The sequence below is a fragment of the Chaetura pelagica genome, unplaced genomic scaffold, assembly GCF_000747805.2.
Source record: "Chaetura pelagica isolate M959 unplaced genomic scaffold, ChaPel_1.0 scaffold1134, whole genome shotgun sequence".
Taxonomy (NCBI): Eukaryota; Metazoa; Chordata; class Aves; order Apodiformes; family Apodidae; genus Chaetura; species Chaetura pelagica.
The window spans coordinates 58,397-79,207 of record NW_009953095.1 but is presented as its reverse complement, the minus strand read 5'-3'; the positions used below and the strand labels follow the sequence as shown (position 1 = coordinate 79,207).

The following is a 20,811-nucleotide window of genomic DNA, read 5'->3' as shown; positions in this document are numbered from 1 at the left end:
CAAGACATTTGAATCTTAAATAAGCTATCTTTTCACTGTCATACATTGTCATTCACATTAGCAGTCTTTATCCCCTGCACAGGGATGATGTTCTTGTAGATCAGCATCTCTTTCAGAAATGTTGAATAGATGAGTGTCTATTGTGTAGTTCTGTCGGTCCGTCCAAGATTTCACAAATATTCATTAAAATGAAAGAAAGCCAGTACAATATACAAACAAATCTGGAATCATAATTATCTTAACAGACTAGCAAAAATCTGTTGCCATAGAGAAATTGCTTCTTACAAAAATAGAAGTATTTTCTGGGGGATATGCTGGCCCCTTTTGTGATTGCTTACTTTGGGATGCCAACTGGAAGTGGCTGTGAGTGAATATGATTGTACTAGGTGTGCTTTCCTTGTGCTTTCTATTACTGTTATCCTACAGCTGCTTTACCATATGGAAGAAATTAATCCTTTGTAATGCAGATTTGAGGGATTCATAGAAATGTGGAAATTCCAGATTTTGTAACAGCAATGTAAAAAAGAAAAAAAATCTATGTAGTGAGTTCATGGAAAGATGTTTGAGGTTTAAAAAAAAAGTTTGTTAAAATGCATAATGTGTCAGCATTACACTGTTTATCAGCACTTTTTAAAAAATTAATCTGATTCTTCCACTTACAGCTTAAATGGAAAATTTGGATTTGCCTTTGGCTTTATTTCAGTCTGTTCTATTCACAGAAAGGCTCACTTGCATGTTGTTACCCCATTAAAAACATTTTGCAAATGGTGCCAGCCAGAATTAATAACAGCTAAGCCTAGCATTTTAAAAGAAATAAAATAAAATAACTCTTTTTCTTGTGCATCAGCATTTTCTGTTAAATAAAGGAATAATTGGGGCAATTGTCTATTTAGTATCAAAATTGTTATTGGCCCAGTAACTCACTTTTCAACTGTTTTTGTCCTTTGCTGTGGCCCATCTCTGCAACAGTTCATTCTGGTCCACCTGGGTTTATATATTTATTTGCTCAGGAGAAATGGTCCTCTCTGTTGTGAAATACATTTCCCCTCCAAATCCATGTTATCTGATGCAATTAAAATGAAAGCTTTTTAAGAAGTCCATTATAAATCTCCGAAAGACTGGAGCTGGAATCTGCCCTGCGCAGGCGAACAGACAGATTCGCAGGACTGATGGTGGGTGGATGGTTGTTCTGCTCTTTTTTTGCCAACACCCTGCTGCTCGTGGTTCCTCCCCCCATATGTTGCCCTGTTTCACAAGCAGGGCAGCGATGCCTGGGCCTCCAGCTCCTGCAGGGTGTCTGCAGTGCTGTGCTCCTGCTGAGCAGGCTTGCTCTTGGCAGCCTGAAAGTAGGCGAGGGCAGTGAAACCTGTGAGAAATCATCTTGCTCCCACCAAGAGCACAGTGCCTCTCACAGTCATGGCATCTGAGGAGGAGACAGCCACCCAGCCATCAAAGCAAAGCTTTCCTTGGTCTGTGCAGTACCACAGTCATCATAAGGCCAGTCTCCTGTCTAGCTTCATTTTTTGTCGTGGATTTGCAAAATGTCATAACTCCTTTTGCAAAGTCTACAGGACCCGGTAGTTTGTGTAACAGGAATATTGTTACTGTGGCTCGAAGGACAGTTTTGTCGGAACTGTGGCTGGTTTTTTGAAAAGAGGTGGATTAGGTGCATGGGGAGCTGTGACAGAAGTCAGAGGGCTGTGAGCAGTGGAGCAAGGTCCAGTTGGAGGCCTGTAACCAGTGGTGTCTCCAGGCATCAATACTCAGTCCAGTCTTGTTCAACGTGTTCAGCGACAACCTGGACAAGGGGACAGTGTGTGACCTCAGCAAGTTTGCTGATGATGCAAGACTAGGAGGGGTAGTGACACTCCAGAGGGCTGTGCTGCCATCCAATGTGACCTGGACAGGCTGAAGAGCTGGGCAGAGCAGAACCTCATGAGGTTCAATAAGGGGAAGTGTAGGGTCCAGGGAGGAAGAATATGCACCAATATAGGTTAGGGGTGCACCTGCTGGAAAGCAGTTCTGAGGAGAAGGATCTGGGAGTCCTAGTAGACAGTAAATCACTCATCAGCCAGCAATGTGCCCTTGTGGCCAAGAAGGCCAATGGGATCCTGGGGTGCATGAGACCACATCTAGAGACCTGTCTAGTTCTGGGCTCCCCAGTTCAACAGAGACAAGGAACTGCTGAAGAGATTCCAAGTCCTTTTTTCCAAATCTAAGAGCAATAGTAAGTTCTGATTCCTTTTGTGCACCAATGTGACCTCCACGTCTGCAATGTGCTTGCTTTATTTGGCCTGACTATCCTCATGTAATAGTTTACCTTTCATACAGCCAAGAAACTAGTCTAAAAAGTACTAGTGGATTAACTGTATCCCATAACTAATTCAACAATGTTGAATCAATTTCTCTTTGTTTCAGGTGACCAGACTTTAAGAGTTTGGGATGTCAAAGCCCCAGGAGTCAAACTTGTGATACCGGCCCACCAGGCTGAGATCTTGAGCTGTGACTGGTGCAAATATGATGAGGTATAAACCTGTCATCCTACTGTTTTCCTAATTGAATCACTCTCATTAAGTAGCCTGGGTTTTTACTACAACATTAATGCATCTTCTCTTTATGAAAACATGTCTAATTGCTTTGTTGCTCTCATAGAATCACAGAACATGCTGAGTTGGACCTGTCCCTGTGTAAGGCACCCTCAAAAATTGCCCCTGAGAGCATCATCCAATTGCTCCTTGAACTCAGGCAGTCTTGATGCTGTGACCATTGCCCTGGGGAGCTGATTCCAGTGCTCAGTCACCCTCTGGGTGAAAAACCTTTACCTAATACCCAACCTAACCCTCCCCATTGAGCTTCCTGCCATTTCCCCCAGTCCTGTCCTTGATCACAGGAGTGAAGAGGTCAGGACCTGCCCCATCTCTTCACCTCATGAGGAAGCCATAGACTCATTTGCTACCACATCTTCAGGAGAGCCTTTTCCCAACAGATGGAGCAGTTTTTGTTCCTCTGTTCTCTTTAATTCACACACTGGAGACCTCATTTATAATTTATTCATCTGTCATTGTTCGAATTATCTGACTTTTGTAGCCAACATACAGATCAGTGCAATTTAATAATTAAGTTCTGTTGCTATCTATGTTTTATCCAATCACCAGAACTTGCTGGTCACCGGTGCTGTTGACTGTAGCTTGAAGGGCTGGGATCTGCGGAACATCCGGCAGCCCGTGTTCGTCCTGCTTGGTCACACCTATGCTCTCAGAAGAGTTAAAGTAAGTTGGATTTTATTCCCCATTGACCACCACTGCATTTTTACACTACTTGAATCATAGGCTTATAGAATGGTTTGGGTTGGAAGGGACCTTAAAGATCATCCAGTTCCACCAACCTGCATGGGCAGGGACACCTCCCAGCAGCCCAGGTTGCTCCAAGCCCCATCCAACCTGCCCTTCAACACTGCCAGGGATGGGGCAGCTACAGCTTCCCTGGGCAACCTGGGCCAGGGTCTCACCACCCTCACACTCAAGAATTTCTTCGTCATGTCTCACCTAAATCTCCCCTCTTTATGCTTCAAACCATTGCCCCTTTGTCATCTCATTACATACCCATGTAGAAAGCCCTGCCCCAGCTTTCTTGTAGGGCCCTTCAGATATTGGGAAGTTGCTCTAAGGTCACTACGGAGCCTCCTCTTCTCCAGGCTGAACAACCCCAGCTTCCTCAGCCCATCTTCACAGGGGAGGTGCTCCAGCCCTCTGAGCATCTTCGTGGCCTTCTCTGGACATGCTTGAGGAGCTCTGTGTCCTTATTATGTTGGGGACTCCAGAACTGGACACAGTGCTCCAAGCAGGGTCTCACCAGAGCAGAGCAGAGGGGGAGAATCACCTCTCTCAACTGACTGGCTGTGCTCCTTTTGATGCAGCTCAGGACACGTTTGGCTTTCTGGGCTGCAAGTGCTCAGTGATGGCCCATGTTAAACTTCTGGTCCACCACTACTCCCAGGTCCTTCTCCTCTGGCCTGTCCTCAATCCTTTTGGTCTGTAAAGCAGTAATATTTTGTATTATCTAGTATCTAGTGAAAAAACAACAGGCGTTGGAGATTTTAGATGCTACAATGACTGTTCTTGGGAACCTTCCATTTATCACTGTAAAACATTTTGATGTTTAGCAGGTTGCTAGGATTTCAAGGTAAATGACATCTTTCAAGTCAGTGTATTTCCATGACAAACATGATGGGGAGTTAAGAGCTTGAGAGAGAGATAGCCATTTCAAGATAGTCATAGTCCCTGTGGACTTAAGATACGAGAGAGTCTCCATTTGTCACTCAACTGCACAAGTGCAGGTCCTGACACAACAGAGTGGGGAGGAGACCACAGCCTGAGGTGGAAGGGAAGGCCACGAGCCTTGGCAGCCATGCACTTTTAAATTACCTTAAACCAACCATGAAGCCACACTCTCCAGTTTTCTGTCTTTTGTATTAGTTCACTTGTTCAGGGTTGTGTTGACTGTCAGGTCTGGGCTGGCAACAAATTCCAACCAGCACGGTCAGGATTCATGCAGGATTCTTGTGGCCTTTCACTGCAGTACAGGCTGTTACCAGCACACTGAGGTTGTCTGGTGTCCTTTTCAGGAGATTTTTACATTGGGCAGTTGGCTGTCTCATACTCTTAGCTGGCTACAGTCTCATACTGAAAAGTAGTTATGGCTTTTGGGTTTACCTAAGAAGGTATTTGGGTGAATGATCTGTGAAGGTCAGGCTGGGTGATGTGTTGGTCTTTTCTAAAATTGTATTATCTTACAGTTAAGTGGAAGAGACTTATAAAATAGTCTCCTCTCTTTGTAACAGAAAGACATTATACAAATTCTGTCAGCTTGTATACGTAGAAAATATTTTGATAGACTTAAGTAAGTCTGTCAGATACATGAGGTTAATGTAAAGCTTTGCAGCTTTGACAAAATGTTTTTGCTTCATCTGAAACTAGGTGGGGGTTTTGTTTTGTTTTGCTGTTGTTTGGTTTGGTTTTTTGTGTTATCTGTTTTTTTACCTCCAGAAAAATGGTAGGAAATCTGGGGAGGTTCAAGCATGAACATCCCTTGATTCTGCTCTGGTGCAGAGAATTCTGTCAGTAGAGTTCAGCATGCAGGAACATAGACTGCTCCCTTGGCAACTTGGGCAACTGAGACAATAGCCCAGGCCTCACTTTGACTGTGGATAATATTGCATGTTCTACAGGAAGAATCTTGCCTAGGAAGCATGGGGGGGGGGCCCTGCATTTCAAACTGAAATTATGTCAATGACTTCTGTATTTCCTGGTGAGAAATACAGACCTTAAAATAGTTGGAAACTGAGGGTTGTGAAAAAGCTAGAGCCCAGGTGAACAATTTTCACCTACCTACCTCCTTATTGCTGCAGTTCTTAGACCTGTCTACAGTGCTTCCTAGAAGAGTATCCCCCATAAAATACCTTGCAGAAGAGGGGGAACTGTGAAGTGACATTACAGTGCCTTCAGTTTTTCAACATACCTCAAATTTTCCAATTTCTGTAAATAATTTCACAATTTTAGGACATGAAATTGATGACAGTAATGTATCTTAACCACCTTTGCTGTGTGGCACAAATTTTCTCTCTGAAAATAATAAAACTTATCACATAGATTTTCTGAAACTCACTTTATATAATGAGATAATGCTCTGCTTGTCAGCCAAAAGCTGAGTTCAATGACTGTTTATTTGACTGTCTTAAAACTTAGTAACTTTACAGCATGGTTGTTTGCCACTGCTGCAATGAAATAAAACCAAACCAGGATCCCAAAGAGCATTCCTTCTAGTTAGAAGCGTGGCAGTGAAATTTGTTGTTATAGTCTGTTTTGTTGCAGCATGATGTGGTACCTGCCAAAACAGTTTAAATACTTAAACTTTAGTAACTTCTTACTTACAGTAAGTCTGCATATGTTCACAGTGGTTCTACTTTAATATTGTTTTGTTTTCTTGCAGTTTTCACCATTCCATGCAACTTTACTGGCCTCTTGCTCCTATGATTTTACTGTGAGGTACAGTATTTTTTTAATTGGATAAAAATGGAAAGATAATCTATTTTAATGTGACCTGCAATAGGAAACAGTTCTAAAGTGGACATCCTGAAGTGCAGTTGGTGCTGCTCTCTCCATAAGCTATGTAGAAAATGGATGGGTTCTTCGTTTAAATGATTTCTGCTCTGAGGGATGCTTTCTGTAATCCTTTTCACATAATTCTTCTGAACTTAGTTGCATCTGGCTGTGATAATGTCTGATAAGAAGGTAATAACCTCTGAAATGAATATAGGTGGGTGACTTTGTATGTTTCTGTGACATACTTTTTATTTTAGTGTTCTATGAAAAAAGTTTTTGTCCTACCAATATCTGAGGAAGCTTTAGGATTGTTCCACAGTTTGGGTGTTGAAGTTATTTAGACAATGCTTCTGCAAGTTCCTCTGGCTGCCCTGTATATCTGATATTGCTGAAGATTTGATATTACAGCTGATTTAAAGCTGATTCAGAGTACTAAAGAGTTTGACTTCATCTTAGGACTTTAAGATACACAGTGGTGTAAGTCAATACACTGTGAGGTACATCCCTGAATATTTAAATCTCATTCTTTGATCTACATTTCGATTTTATAACATGAACTGGATAGAGTGGGCAGTACATTTGTAAATGGGAGAAGACCTCTTACCTCCACAAGTGACTGCAAAGTTATCCCACTTGCCCAAATCATCCCAGTTAATGTCACTTCTGGTTGTGTCTGGAGTGGTCTGAGACCAGAAACAGAAAGGTTCTGTTTCTTAAGGGAAACCTTGCTAACTGTGAGTGCATGTTTCTAAATCATAAATTTGTATAGTCTTAGGGAAGGTTCTCAAGCACTTGAGTTCATGGTAATTGTTATTCTTTTGCTTACTGTAATAAGGGGTAGCAGTGCCTTGCCAAGATCTGCTGTCATGTGGCTGGTGCCAGGAGCCTGGCAGTGTAAGTGCTGGGATGTCCATATGTGTATATGTACCAGCATTCCATCTTACATAAACTGCCTAATTTTATTTATGTTAAAAATGGGACTTCTCACAGGACACTGCACAGTGGTCTGTGGAAGGTGATTTGTGGGATCTTAACATCCTTTACTGATGCAGTGCCAGCTGGTTTGCAGCATATTGTTTCTCTAAAGGGGCTTCTAGGTCTAAAATAGGAAGTGGTAATTGGTTTCTTCTAGTGGCCTTATCTGAGCAGTAAGACTGATAAAATCAGCATGCTGATATGTTGAGGTGACTCGATTGTGTTGTCATGTTCTTCTCACTGTTGAGACCAGCTGTACTTGGGTTCAGCATTAATGTATTCCGAGCTGTACCAAAACCTAGTGCAATTTCAGCTCTGACGTTTCCCTGTGTGGAACTGTCAGTGAAGATGAGAAGAACGCCTACTAGCTCATATACCAGTGTGTCTGTAAATACAGAGCTTGGGGAGCTTTTCACAAAATGCCACTCTAGCCATTATTTTTTCAGTCCAAGCAAGTACTTGTTGTTACTAGGGACAGAGTGCAGGGTTGAAGGGCTGAAATACAGATTTTTAGCAGTTTTCTAAAACTATCAGTTGCTGAGTTTGGTCTGAGTGAACAAAAAGAACAAAAATACTTGATAAATATAAAGATGGAAGAGAAATAAGGATTCCAGTACATGGTATTAATTTTAGATCTTGTTGAATCTACTCAAGGCCTGTGACTTTTACCCATGTTTGATAGTAATTCATACGACAATGATATGTCAGTCCTTCAAAAACAGTTTCACTGATAGAAGTGCTATTTTAATAGCAGCTTAACTCTGATATTGTTCTTTTATCTTCTGTAACACTTCTGTTTGAAGATCAGAATTGTCTGTAAGCATTAACACCTAGTAGGTAACAGGATACAGTATAGCTTACTGTTCCAGCTCTGTACTCTTAAATGTTAACCAAACAAATGCAACTGTTAGATAAGATTACCAAACCCTAGTGTAGGAGACAAGGCTTGTGTTTGTTTCAGGTAGAACAGCTAGTTTGGCACATAATCACAACTGGTTATCTAAAAGCAAAAAGTACTAGGTTGAAGGCAAAGTTACCAAAGCTCAGCTTCACCCTTTGTGTGCAGTGCAATGGTTGCAAGTGTGCATGAGTCAAGCTGCTGAAAAGAAAACTAGTTAATGTGCCAACTTCACACTTGGGACTAAGAAGAAAGGGGTGTAGGTTTGAATTTAGGCTTCTCTGGGCTTGGGTATAATGATTTGGATTTAACCCCTATCTAGTAAATGCCTCATTGAGACAATTTTTTTTTTATACCATGTCCTTACTTTTTGTAAGAGTTCAGGAAGAATGTAGGGCAATTAAAGAGCAGTTTTAACACAAACAAATCATTAAAATGCCAGGAAATGCACAAAGTACTGTAACATTTCCAGAACTTACTTAAGCCTGCATGCATGTTCTTAAATCTTATCTCTATCAAAATTCAGTTTGAAGGAACATCAGTGTCATCTCTTACTGGAATCACTTCTATATTTTTGGACTCTCTTCAGTATGAAGAAAAAAATCTGCTGCATTAGGCACAGACAGTGCTCACCAAAATCTGAACAGAAGATCTGATAAATTATAGAACTTCATTAGGCTGGTATCAGGCCAGATCTTGAAATGTATTCAGCAAAGCTTGCCTCTGAGGCAAAACAGTGATTTTTGTTGAAAGTTGTACTGTTCTGGATATTGTCTCTGCAAAACACTTTAAGGTAAACTACTGTCCCCAGCTCTCCACCACTGTACACAAGTCCAGTAAGTTGGATCACAAAGAAATCTTGAGAACTTCTGGAATAATGCTGCTCAGAAAAGAAACTGGGTTTCACTTCAGTTAATTATCTGTGTTAGAGGGGTTTTTTGCTTCTTTTTTTTTTTTCAAGGTGGAAAGGTGGGTGTTTGCTCCCTTTTTGCTGTCACTATCTTAGAAAATCTTTATTGCACTTAAGTTTTCACAGTGCAATGGAAATTTTCTCTCAGCAAAACGTTGTGACCGTACTAGTTCTGGAAGCTGGGCTATAGATAATGGACTTGGAACAGCAGAGGTGTGAGAACCATCATTAACTTGTTATCAATGATTCTCAGTCCTGAGACATTTTTGGACTTTCACTGGTAATTATTTTTATATTAAAAAACCCTAAAGGTCCCAAACAGTTTGTGGAACTTGAACTGAGTTTCATTACTCTTCAGCTCTGTACTGCTTCTGACTTCTAGCAAACATGACTCCATACAAAAACCACCATTTGTCCTGCTTTTAAAATTGATCAGAAGGTATTTTGTAAGTTTCTGAACTGAAGTTGTCTCCTTTAATCTTAGTTTCAGTGATGAGCATCTGTTTTTCAAGAGAGCTTGTGTGTAAGGAAGACTACTATTATTACTTAGAAACAACAAGATTTGTGTCCTTACATTCTTATGAACAAATGTGGGAGGATGAAAATGCTGAGATGGTCTTTTGCTCCTTTCTTCTGCAAAATAAGTTGTTTGTCTTAGATCTCAGGTACTAGGCAAAGGTTAAGAGGGTTGTTGCTATGGCATGGCCATTGTGCTGATCCCACTCTGCTCTTTTATGAAGGAAATAACATCTACACCTTAAACAAACTGATCCCACTGGCTCCAGTGTTTGCTTTTTTGCCTGAATTGGTTTGAACATAGAGTGCTGTCAGTGTAGTTGGTCTGATAATGAGCTGTTCTTATTAAGTACTGTCACTTTCCCCAGCAGGAGTGAGGCAGAGACACACATGTGGTTGGTACAGAAGAAAAGCAAACAATTTGCCCATTGTGATAAAATTCCAGCTGCATCAAATCTGATTGCAGCTGCCAGCTCACAAAACCTGCTCTGCTTTGCAGACTGGACTTCTTCAGACAGTATACACACCATCAAAACCCCACCAAATCTTTCTTTTGTGCCATCATGTGGTGTCTTCCCAGGGTGTTATTATCTGATAGTTCTGTTTCTGACTATTCCTAAGTTTTCTGGTACCTATACATCCATCCCATCCTAACTGCATTGATGGACATTCATCTAATGGGGCAGTATTTGGGACTTCAGAAATCTTGTTTTCTAAGCATTTTTATCATCCAGGGCTGGAAAGGGAAATTGCTTTTTAACACAGGAATTAGTGGAATTAACGGCGTTATGCAGCTGATCTTTGTAGTGCAACATTTATTATTAAATTATAATATTACACTCTGTTTTACAGGAACACAGTCTCAGGTTTGAGCATGAGAATGACCGATGCCTCTTAAGCAAAGTGTGATTTTCAGTAAATAAATGTCAGTAAATGTTGTTCACCCCATAGAGAACAATACCAAAAACTGACTAAAACCATAAATTGCGCTAATGTCATCGAGGATAAGATTCCTGAGCCATCAAGACATGGAACAAGAGTATTCCAGCCTACATTTTCTTCCATTTTAATCATGTCCTATCGGCTGCTCTTTGGTCCTAACTTTGATCTCAGTTTCTGCAACAGGAGACAAAGGTGGTTTAGCCCAGTGGGGTTTTATTTATGTAAATCAGCAGATGGCTTTGCAGGAATGTGATTTATGTTTCCTCAGTGGATGAGTTTGCTTTTTCAAATATCCTGGCAGCAACAGATTTGTCAATATCTTGCATTATATTTTTGAAATGGCCTTTCAATTACTTTAATTGTGGTTTGTTTGAGTTTTTCTTCTCTCTTTCCCCCTCCCTCCTTTCCTTTCTCTGAAGATTCTGGGACTTTTCCAAGCCTAACCCTTTGCTGGAAACAGTTGAGCATCATACTGAATTTACATGTGGACTGGATTTAAGTCTTCACAACCGTGGTCAGGTAAGAGCTGGGATGAATTTACTTTTTCCCTTGCCTGTTACAGACACTGTGGTCATGGCTGGGCTGCAGGACTCAGATCCTGCCTAAGAGCCACCAGATTGCAGAAAGCTCTGGAAGTGAGTCTGCTGAATGCTTATTAAATAAACCTTACTTCAGGTCCATTTTATTTATAAAAGCAGTTACTTAGGTTGGGTAGGAAAGGAGGGCAAGACAGACAAGTCTGCAACATCAGATGTCTGAAAGCCACTGTGAGCTCAGGGAAAATGAGGTAGTTTTGTTTCAGAAGGAAGAGTGATAGAGAGGGGCCTAGAACATCAAGCTGAGATACAGTGCTTTCTTCCATCTACTTAGAATGTCAAGTTGATCATAATCCCAGGAGTACCACAAGAGCCCTCAGCCATTGACATAGATGGGCTGAACCCATTTTATCAGGGGCAATTATTTAGGATTCTCCTTGTCTTCTGTTGCTTTAATAATTTCTGTTTGTAAACAGAGGATAGTTGGTTGTTGCAAGATCTGTTTTTTTCAGGCATGAAAGGCAGAAAAACTAAAGCTAATGATTTGCTTTAAAACAAGAAAGCCTATGGTTTTCACACAGAAGTGACTGTCACTAAATTAACTTCAACTAATGCACTGTTTAATGTGCCACAAATAGCACTTACATCTACATTCCTTTCTGATTCACAGCTACATTAATTTTTTAACCCTGATAAAAATTACTTGTAACATCTGTGTGGAAATTCCAGTTGGACAAAGCGAACAAAACCATTTCAATTTCTGCTACTGATAAAAGGACACATGAGGAAGGTGTAAGTTTGGCAAAATACTTAACGTGTGTGGAAACATTCTAGCTAAATGAGAAGTTGAAGTTCCTGCCTGGTTGCTTGTTCCCTTCATTCTGCTGCCTCAGAGGTGCTGCCATGACTGTTCATGGGGCCATGCTGTGAACCAAGCAGGGGGATTTGTGAGGCTGAAAAAGAATTCTTAGGTTTCAGGTTGGTTTTCATCAGGCAGGGCAAGAATTTCTTAAAGGCCAGTTGTTGGGAATTGAAACTTCATCCCAGGTGAGTTCATTGGTCTGATTCTGGCTGAATTGGGTCCAAAGAGAGAGCAAAGACAGCACAAAACATCCTTGCCTCACAGTGCTACATCACTGCATGCTCTGAGCCCAGCTCAGCTTCCCATGAAGTTGCTGTGGGTTTTGCCAAGGATCTTCAGGAGATGAGAAGATTTTTCTTTACTATGTATTGAGAACGTGATTGCATCTTGGTTATAAGCCTGTGGCAAAGAGCCCCATGGGTCTCAGTGGATGGTGTTTCTGACTGGCTGGCTGGGTAGGGCTTCTTTGTGTTTGATTGATCTATCAGACTCAGAGTTGCAGCTATGTGGTTATATCTTTTGATACTGCAATGTATGGAGCAGTCTTCTTGGAAAAGGGCCAATTAAATGCTCATTGATGATAGATAGTGATTTGAAAGCAAACAACTGCCTATGTTGAAAAAAGGAAAAAGATGGTGTGCATCCCCAGCTACATGAGGGCAATTGTGCTTCCACACAGAAATTCTACAAGTTGGATGTTGGACTTACGGCACAAAATCTGTAAATCTGGGTGCTTACCCACGTACACTGCATGACACTGCTTCCAGACAGAAGTTTGGCATGTGCAACAGCTTTAATATTCCTCTGGTTTATTCTACTGAGTTGACTTACTGCAATGTGAGGGTTGGACATCACAGTAATGCAAAATGTAAAGTTCGGCTTTTTAAAAGAAGTTTTAAAACTTGTGATAAAATTGAACTGTAGCTGCAAGATGGAAAATGAACACTTACTGAATAGTTGCTTCCATCATGAGTACTTGCAACCTTTCCCTGTTTCTACATCAATCCAACAGAGAATATTTGCTTAAATTTTATGCTGCTGTTCCCAATACGTAGGTTGCCTTTCTGCCTGCTTTGTATCAGGACTTGATAATGACCCCCATTTGTTGTTATTCCTCATGCATTTATGTGACTTGTGATACTCACTGTGTGGCTTGTAAGGAGTTATGACTTGAAAGCCGTGCTGCTTCTCTTGGCTATGCGTGCAGGTTATTTTATTCGTAATGGACAAGCTATTCATTTATAGTCAAATTAAGCACCATTCTGGTCATGAACCTTTTCTTTCATTCCTGATGATGTTTTCGTTGTCTAGCCAGATGATATTTTCTTTGGCTTTGCCCAATGACCTTCAGCATTTTTTAAGTATCTTTTACATGTCAAGGAAAAAACAGTCTATGCTTTGGAAAAACTGTTCAAAATAGATTCTGTAATTAAGTACCTCGTGTAGGAATTACAACATTCCTGTGGAACTGATTGAGCTCTGAACAGAAACCAGAGGCAGAGAGTAGGTACTTGCAGGCAAGCAGGTCCTTGCACAGTGTCCTGCTAAGGGGAGGCATCACATGGGAGAGAGATCTGGCCATAAGGGATGGGTCCTAGGTTGTGGAGGTAAGCATGAGCCAGAAGAAATAGAAACCTCCTTTGTGCATAATTAAGATTCTGATAGGTATTTTGGGGTATGTGCCCATACTTTAGGTCTTTGCTGAAAGTTTTGCATTTTAATAAAATCAACTGTTGTTTTTTTCTACTAGAATGTTGGTGTCACGTTCATAGCATTTTCAGACAACTAACACACAAGCTTTCAGGTGCATAGAAAAGTGTGCATTTTACTCTGCAAAGCATTAACAGGGATGATCTTCATGATATTCAGCGTGTTTTTCTGCTACACTGCAAGAGCTGATGCTTGCAAGGCAGGTTGTCTGGGAGGGAATACTCCCAACTCCAGCTTTCAGCCGAAGCAGCTTTGGCACACACAAGAACAGTGACAACACCCTAAGCACCAAAAATGTGCTAAATTTCTGATGGTGTGCAGTATTAAGAACAGTGCAAGTCCCTCTACCTTGTCAGCAGTATGAAGAGCTTGCAGGGTTTTTTTAAACCAGACATTGTAGTTCTCTCCAAAGCTTGGAGATAGGAAAAGCAATTAAAGCTTGCTGCCCTCTGTGTACACTAGACAGGCAGAGTGTGCGTGTAGAGAAGATGAAAATGGTAATCAGCTATGCAGTGTCACTAGGGGCTGATAACGCTGTGCCATGTATTGGAATTATGCTCTGTAGCTCATCAGATTTCTAATTTCTGTCCTGATACTTACCTCCCTGTATGCCATCTGTGAATATTCTGATGAATTAAAATATAATATTCCCTGCAAATTTTCTGTGCTTACCTACAGCATGTAAGCGAGAACATAAATTATTTTGGTATTATTTGTGCGGCTTTATTTTTCTTTATTTAAAAGCAGCCTTTTTCTTCTGTTGTGGGTTGCATGTGATATGGCAGCCATGACTTAATTTTAAATGTCTCTTAGGCAATTCCATCAATGACACGGATAAAAAGTACAGATATTGTGAACATTCACTTCTTGTCTTGATTCTGAAATAGTTTCAATAAATATATAAATAATAGAAAGCACATACATACTATGAATTTCTTGAAATTGTGGACAGCAATTACTCAACCCTTTCTGTTGTATTTTTACCTTTTTCAAGTTTTTTGTTTAACAGAAATGTAAGAAAAACTGAAGCTCTGAATTTTGTCTGAAAACCTTTCTTCAGCTACATCTCATGTCTGTTCTGAACTGGGAAGCAGTCAGTGGAAAGTATCAATTAATGTTTTCCATTGAGCCAGGCACTCTGTCTTGCTGCTGAGAACAAGATTAAGTATCTAATGGGAACAGGAGAAGAATCTTTCAATTTCGCTCTACTTTTATCTATGAACAATGACACTTATAAATGGCAAGGATCTGTGATTTTCAAGAGAAGTGAAGGCAAGTGGTGTAGTGGCTTAGGACATTTGATATGTGAAGAGCATGTCAGACATCTGTGACATGCCAAATCAGACCAGGACTTCAATGACACACAATACTGAGGTGCTGCCTTTGGAAATTAAAACTGTTCTGCACCAATACCTGAAGGGGCTACAAGAAAGCTGGGGCAGGGCTTTTTACATGAGTGTGCAGTGAGAGGACAAGAGGCAATGGTTTGAAGCTTAAAGAGGGAAGATTCAGGTTGGACCTTAGGAAGAAGTTCCTTCCTGTGAGGGTGGTGAGACCCTGGCTCAGGTTGCCCAGGGAAGCTGTGGCTGCCCCATCCCTGGCAGTGTTGAAGGGCAGGTTGGATGAGGGTTGGAGCTGCCTGGGCTGGTGAGAGGTGTCCCTGCCCATGCAGGGGGTTGGAACTGGGTGATCTTTAAGGTCCCTTCCAACCCAAACCATTCTGTGATTCTATGAAATGGGGATAAAGCAAATGTCATTTCTGTACTCCAAAATCATCTGTTAGCTGAGTGCATGTTCAAGTCAAGGTTTTAGGAGAACTTAAACACAAATAGAGATCACTTACCACTTTATTTGACTGTGACTATGTGTGTGCACTAGTGAAACTCAATAGAAGACAACAGGGTTTTGCAGCTGTCACCAAAACCATTTTTAGCTTCTGGTTATTTGTGATTATATCCCGAAGAGCTGAACTCTGTGCTGAAGGACAAATTTAAAGATTGGGTAGGGTCATTAGAAAACTCCATTTCACTACATGTAAATTGGCTTCGTTTGGGATCACCAAGGTTAGTACCAGCACAGAAAGGCATTTTGCAGTTCCAGTGTGTCTTCTGTAGAATTCATTATCAACTTTACCAATTGAAAACAGGTTTTGAAAGACTGGGGAGATGTCTCTCCTCCTATCTGCAGAGTACAGAGGAATTGTCACAAATTCTGTGGAGATTCCACGGATTTCTCTCCAAGCTGCAACTCATATCTCAATTTCCTTCACATCTTACTGATGAAATGTACACTCAGAAGACTTGCCTTTAGATACGTGTGACACAACTACCAAGTCATCTCCTTGTTGCCCATGTCAAAGCAACAGAACAGATGTTGAGATGGAGCTCTGGCCTTTAGATAAGTTCTTCGTGACACATCTTTGCAATCTGAAAAATAATGCCCCTCAAGTCTTTTATCTTTTCTCTCCTCAAGAAAAAAGTGGATTTCTTAAGCATTGTTTGGAGCATCTGTGTCTGATAACTGTAGTTTGAACCTAGATCTTTGTAAGAGCTTCTGGTCCAGGGTTTGTTTTATTCTGTCTTGACTGGAAATGATAATGAAATCAAAGTCTAGGTTTTTTGAAAAGTAAATTTAAAAATTACTTGGTTTATTGCACATTGAAAATAAAAAGTTTTCATTTGCAAACCCTCATCACTTTTACATGAAAGTAGGCATTTTGTGCAGTTCACCCTGGCAGCTGTTGACCAAACAAAACATCACACTAGCGGTTCATTTTTTTTTACTACAAAATAGATATTGGCTGCACTTAAACTCCTGCATGATCCATTATGCCCTTAACCAACCAGTTTTAATGATCACCTGTGAAAGTAATTTGATGAGTAGTAAACCTAATACCCTGCTTTATCTCCACTTAATCTCCATACCACCTGCTTACAGAGGATGCTCAGGACGCCTCAAAAATACGTAATAATGATATAAACAGACAATTAAATTATGTATGAAAAGAGACAGAAGAGAAGAAACTAAAAGAGGAAGGGAAACACAACGTTAATGGAAGAAAATAACTGAATACGTTTTCCACTGTCACTTCTACAGAAAAAAGACAGGTCTTATTAGTTTTATTTGAAAATGGAATGGATGGAGAAAAGCTGAGAAGAGAAAAGGGTCACTCTCCAGATACATTTGCTTATTATCCTATGATTTATGATGGGCACTCTGGAGGTTGAGTGGCACCAAGATGCTTCCAGAAATACTGATCTGGAGAGAGCTGTACTTCTGCTGATCAAACCTCTTCATAAAGGGGTTACTGCACTCTTAAGTTTTGAGTTCTTCTGTTGAATGTATTTCATCTTGGTTAGGGCTTGGGAATTGATTACGCCTTCAAGTACAGGAACAAAGTTAGATACTAACTTGGGAGATCTCCCTTGTTTTCTTGCTTCCTCTAAGCAGTGAAGAGGCAGAATGTCACGAAGGTAATTGCACTAGATGGAATGCATTGCCCTGGGGTGCTGGGAAAGGTCTAAGTCTATTGCAAAGCAAGATGATTGTGATGAATGGGAAACAGAAGGCCTGTCAGGGGAGTAAATCAGTTAGTGAGTCAATGTAAATGGCTTTGATAAATGAATGTCAGTATTAAATCAATTGGTGGTAAACATTGTTATACTCTGGGGACAGGGATAAACACTTTAATAAAATACAGGATAGCTGTTTCATTTGGGTTGAACTATGATTTTCTAGTCAAGCAGTTGGCTTCCTGTGACAACTGCAGTTTTTTGCTGTTTTGCTTGCTCTTTGGCTTTACGTGAAGGGGAATACAGTGATCCCAATTTTATGTGCTTCAAATAGACTTGCTTAACTCCCTGCTGGCAGATAACTTGGCATGATGTTTATTCTGCAGCAGTAACAGTGCAGTACCCCTAGCATATATACTAGTACTGCAGCTGTTGCCTCTAAGGATTTTATTTCCATGGTTGTGGTAAATGTAATTTTATCAGACTGTCCCTTGTCCCAAATACCTTTAGTTGTAATTGAAATGACCAGGCCTGAAATGCTTTTGCTATTTGTGTTTTTTTTTGATGTAATTTACCAGCCAGTGTAAGGTAGAATATTCTTACTTTACAATTAAGCTCTGTTTATTCACATTTTCCCTGCAGTTTTTGATAGTTAATTTTATTCTATAGTTACAAAAGCAGTTTAGTATTAATAAATTGTAATGAAATTGCATGGCATATGGGTGTCCGAAATATTCAATAGTAGAAAGATAATATAAATTATACTTTTCTTGGTAACTGAAATAAACTGATTTCTACTCTGTTTGTGTGTCAGGTTAAAAAAAAAAAAAAAAAGTAAATCTTGCATTCTCTAAATATTGAAATGAGTGAGGTTTGTTTCAGTCTGAAGGTAAAATTTGTCCATAAGATAGTGGACATTTTTACAGAAAGACAAAGTTCCATGCACTAAATGGCAAGGACTTTTATCAGGTATGCAAATAATGTAGGAGACTATTTTCATTTTTCCATTGTCCTTCAACCTACCACAGGAGGATCTTTTCTATCTGTTAGTAACATAATCTCATTGATCAAAATATAAACTCTAGGAACTTATGGCTTTTTTATGTTGTATTCATTTATCTGCCGGATCAGACCTCATCCCAGTGGAACTCCTGTTGCTATTTTAATAGCAACATTTATTTATTTATTTATTTAATGGTTAAAGTGCTTTAAAGTATGTGTTTGAAGTGTTGGTGTGCCAGGTGAGATCTGACATTTCTAAATACTTCTATGTTCCTCTCTTCTGGGAAGAGGTGTGATGGTCATAAGACCATTGTGCAAGATGAGACGTAAGGAAAAAAAAGGCCAAATGAAAGGAGAAGACACTTACTTAAGCAGATGCATGAACCAGCACTTCTCTACCCAAGGCTGATTTTAGGCACTTGTGTCTGAGGGGAGCAGGCAGCAGCTGTACCAGTCCCTGCTGGCTGCCACACTGTGAGCTCATGGGTGTCCCCTCTCTTTGGCAGTCCTGGCTGTGTTTGGAGAAAGTATCACCAAGAAATGGGAATAATACTGTTGCATTTTGTAGTGCTGTTCCTTGCTGCAGTATCCCAGCTGCCCATGTACACCTGTTGGCTGTTCTTTGCATGTGTGTTTCATCAAGGCTTCTGGTGCCATTATAGACTTCTAGCTGCACAGAACTTGATACACTGTTATTTGCTATAGCTTTTATTTTTCTTTTGTTTGCTGGTTATGTTTCCATCTTTCATGTGCTATCATTAAGTCAATGACTTGGGCAAATTACTGCAAGTCATCCTTTTCAGACTCCCTTTTCATATCTCCTGTTTATTTTTTGTGTTGCTAGATTAAATGCTTCTGTAACTACATTTGTTCAGAAGCTACTTCAAGAGTGCTAATTACATTGATAGCAGGTGGGAATTCCCATGGGATTTTTTCCAAATATTATCTCTATTTCTTGTTTCTTTATGATAAAGTAGAAAGTGTTGCCTATAGAAATACAGATATTGATCCAGAGCTGTGGAGAGTATTAATAAAACAGTGGATTGCCAGTTTCTACACAATGTTTAGTTGAGAACTCACATTTTCTCTGCTATGATTTTGGGGACTGCAATGCAGCAGAACATTATATTGTACAAAGCTCTATTATGTCATATGAATAGACAGACACTTTGTCAAGAGATTTTTTTTTATCCATTTAGATGTATATGGAAAGCATGTCAAATAGCTAAGTAGAACTAGCTAAGGAAGTAATAAAAATGAATAATAGTGCAGTATAGTAAACACAAAACGGGCTAATTATAGTCTGAAATAAAATAGTGAGGTTGGATTTCCAAATTTTTAGTGTGCAGCTGTTCATTCTGGCTCTAGAAGAGAACAGGAATTGCAGTCTGCAGCAGAAGAAAGCTTGTGCAGAGGATCCAATGCCATATCCTTTGTGATCCCAACTTGAAGAGGACATTGTAAAGATCATGAAAGATGGATTCAGCCAGATTTACTGGCATGTAATGTGGGGCTCATCAGCTTCTTCTCTTCAGCTCTCTTCTTTCTTCTTCCCTTTGCCTTAGTTCTTCCCTCCCACAACATTTTATGAATTTGCTTGAGTCATTGTTAGTGTGGTTACCCCTTTCACTTTGTTACAGATCCTAAAGTGCTACAGACCCTAAAGGTTTGCTACTCATCAAATAATTGTCAAGCCTAAAGCATTCTGTAGACCTCTGCAGAATCGTGTTGTTTATTAAAATCTATTAATGCTATAGAATTAGGTTAACCTTCTGGTTTGGTGATTGTAGGTTTAGGTCTGCATCTAGAGCAGAGCTTAGGACTTCATGAACGTTTCAGTTATACTGAAATCAGCTGCTGTGTTCATGAGATGCCATTGGCACAAGTGCCACCACTTCTCATCAGACAAGTGGGGGCCTGGGTAGTGCTTGGAGCAACACCACCACCCCAGGCTCTCCATGCTCAGCAGACAGACATATCTCCTCTCCACCAGACAATACCTCAATCTCAGAGCTTCTCAGTCTGAGACTGAAGTTCTGACTTAAGTCTTCAAGAAACTTCCTGCATCACTTTGTTCATCTTCTTTGTTTTTCCATCCCTCAAATCTCCATTAGGGAAATTTCTATAACAATTTTCCATACCTGTGAGTATAAGAAATTTGTTCAGATCTGATCATGAAGTGATGCAGGAAGTGTGTTAATGGGTAGTGTGAAAAATAGGAGATTGTTGATTTTCATGTATCTCAGTAAAGTTAAGACAAAGGTTTAAAAAAGAAAACAAAACCAACTTTATTATTGCATTATTTTGAAGCACTGTAAATCAGAGTACCAACCAGCATTAACTCCACAATATGCATTCATGTCCTACAACTCCCTTCTGGTTTTTGTAAGAAATTACACTTCTGAAAGATCTAAATAGATGTTGTTTGCTTTGAAGGTGGTCGACTGTGCTTGGGACGAGCTAGTCAAGATCTACACTCCATCCTGTCTGGCAGCTCCTGTCTAGAGAAAAGTGAAGACCTGACATGCCAGGAACCTCTTTTATCTCCCCGCAGCCAGCCTGGTGCTGAAGTGTCAACTGTGTCACTAACCGTAGTGTCTCTTTTTGAGTAAAACCCTGCCTGAATGGAGAGTCATGCACTTGAGCACCTGGGGTTCCTGGGGCTTGGCTTGCTGAGCAGGTGCTCAAGTCAGCAGAGTGTCCAGCGAGTGGCCGTGGCAGGTGGAAGCTGGTGTCTCCAGAGAGAATCACCAGCACAGTTCTGGGGTGTGTCTGGCTCATGGTGAGAGCAGAGGCCTGAATCTTCTTGATCCTTATTAAAGAATAAAAATAACTGGCAGTGTGTTT

At 40.4% G+C, this 20,811-nt stretch overlaps 1 protein-coding gene across 1 annotated transcript in view; it reads left to right on the top strand.

Moving 5' to 3' along the window:
* The window catches only part of PEX7 (peroxisomal biogenesis factor 7), a gene marked incomplete at its 5' end in the record, with an annotated part of 33,298 nt that extends 12,688 nt beyond the window's left edge, over positions 1 to 20,610 (top strand). Inside the window, 5 exons of the mRNA XM_009997049.1 lie at positions 2,419 to 2,525; positions 3,156 to 3,269; positions 5,989 to 6,044; positions 10,762 to 10,861; positions 20,401 to 20,610. Coding sequence (XP_009995351.1) covers positions 2,419 to 2,525; positions 3,156 to 3,269; positions 5,989 to 6,044; positions 10,762 to 10,861; positions 20,401 to 20,469 — 446 coding nt within the window. The remainder of the gene's footprint in view (positions 1 to 2,418; positions 2,526 to 3,155; positions 3,270 to 5,988; positions 6,045 to 10,761; positions 10,862 to 20,400) is intronic.
* Positions 20,611 to 20,811: the final 201 nt, after the last annotated feature.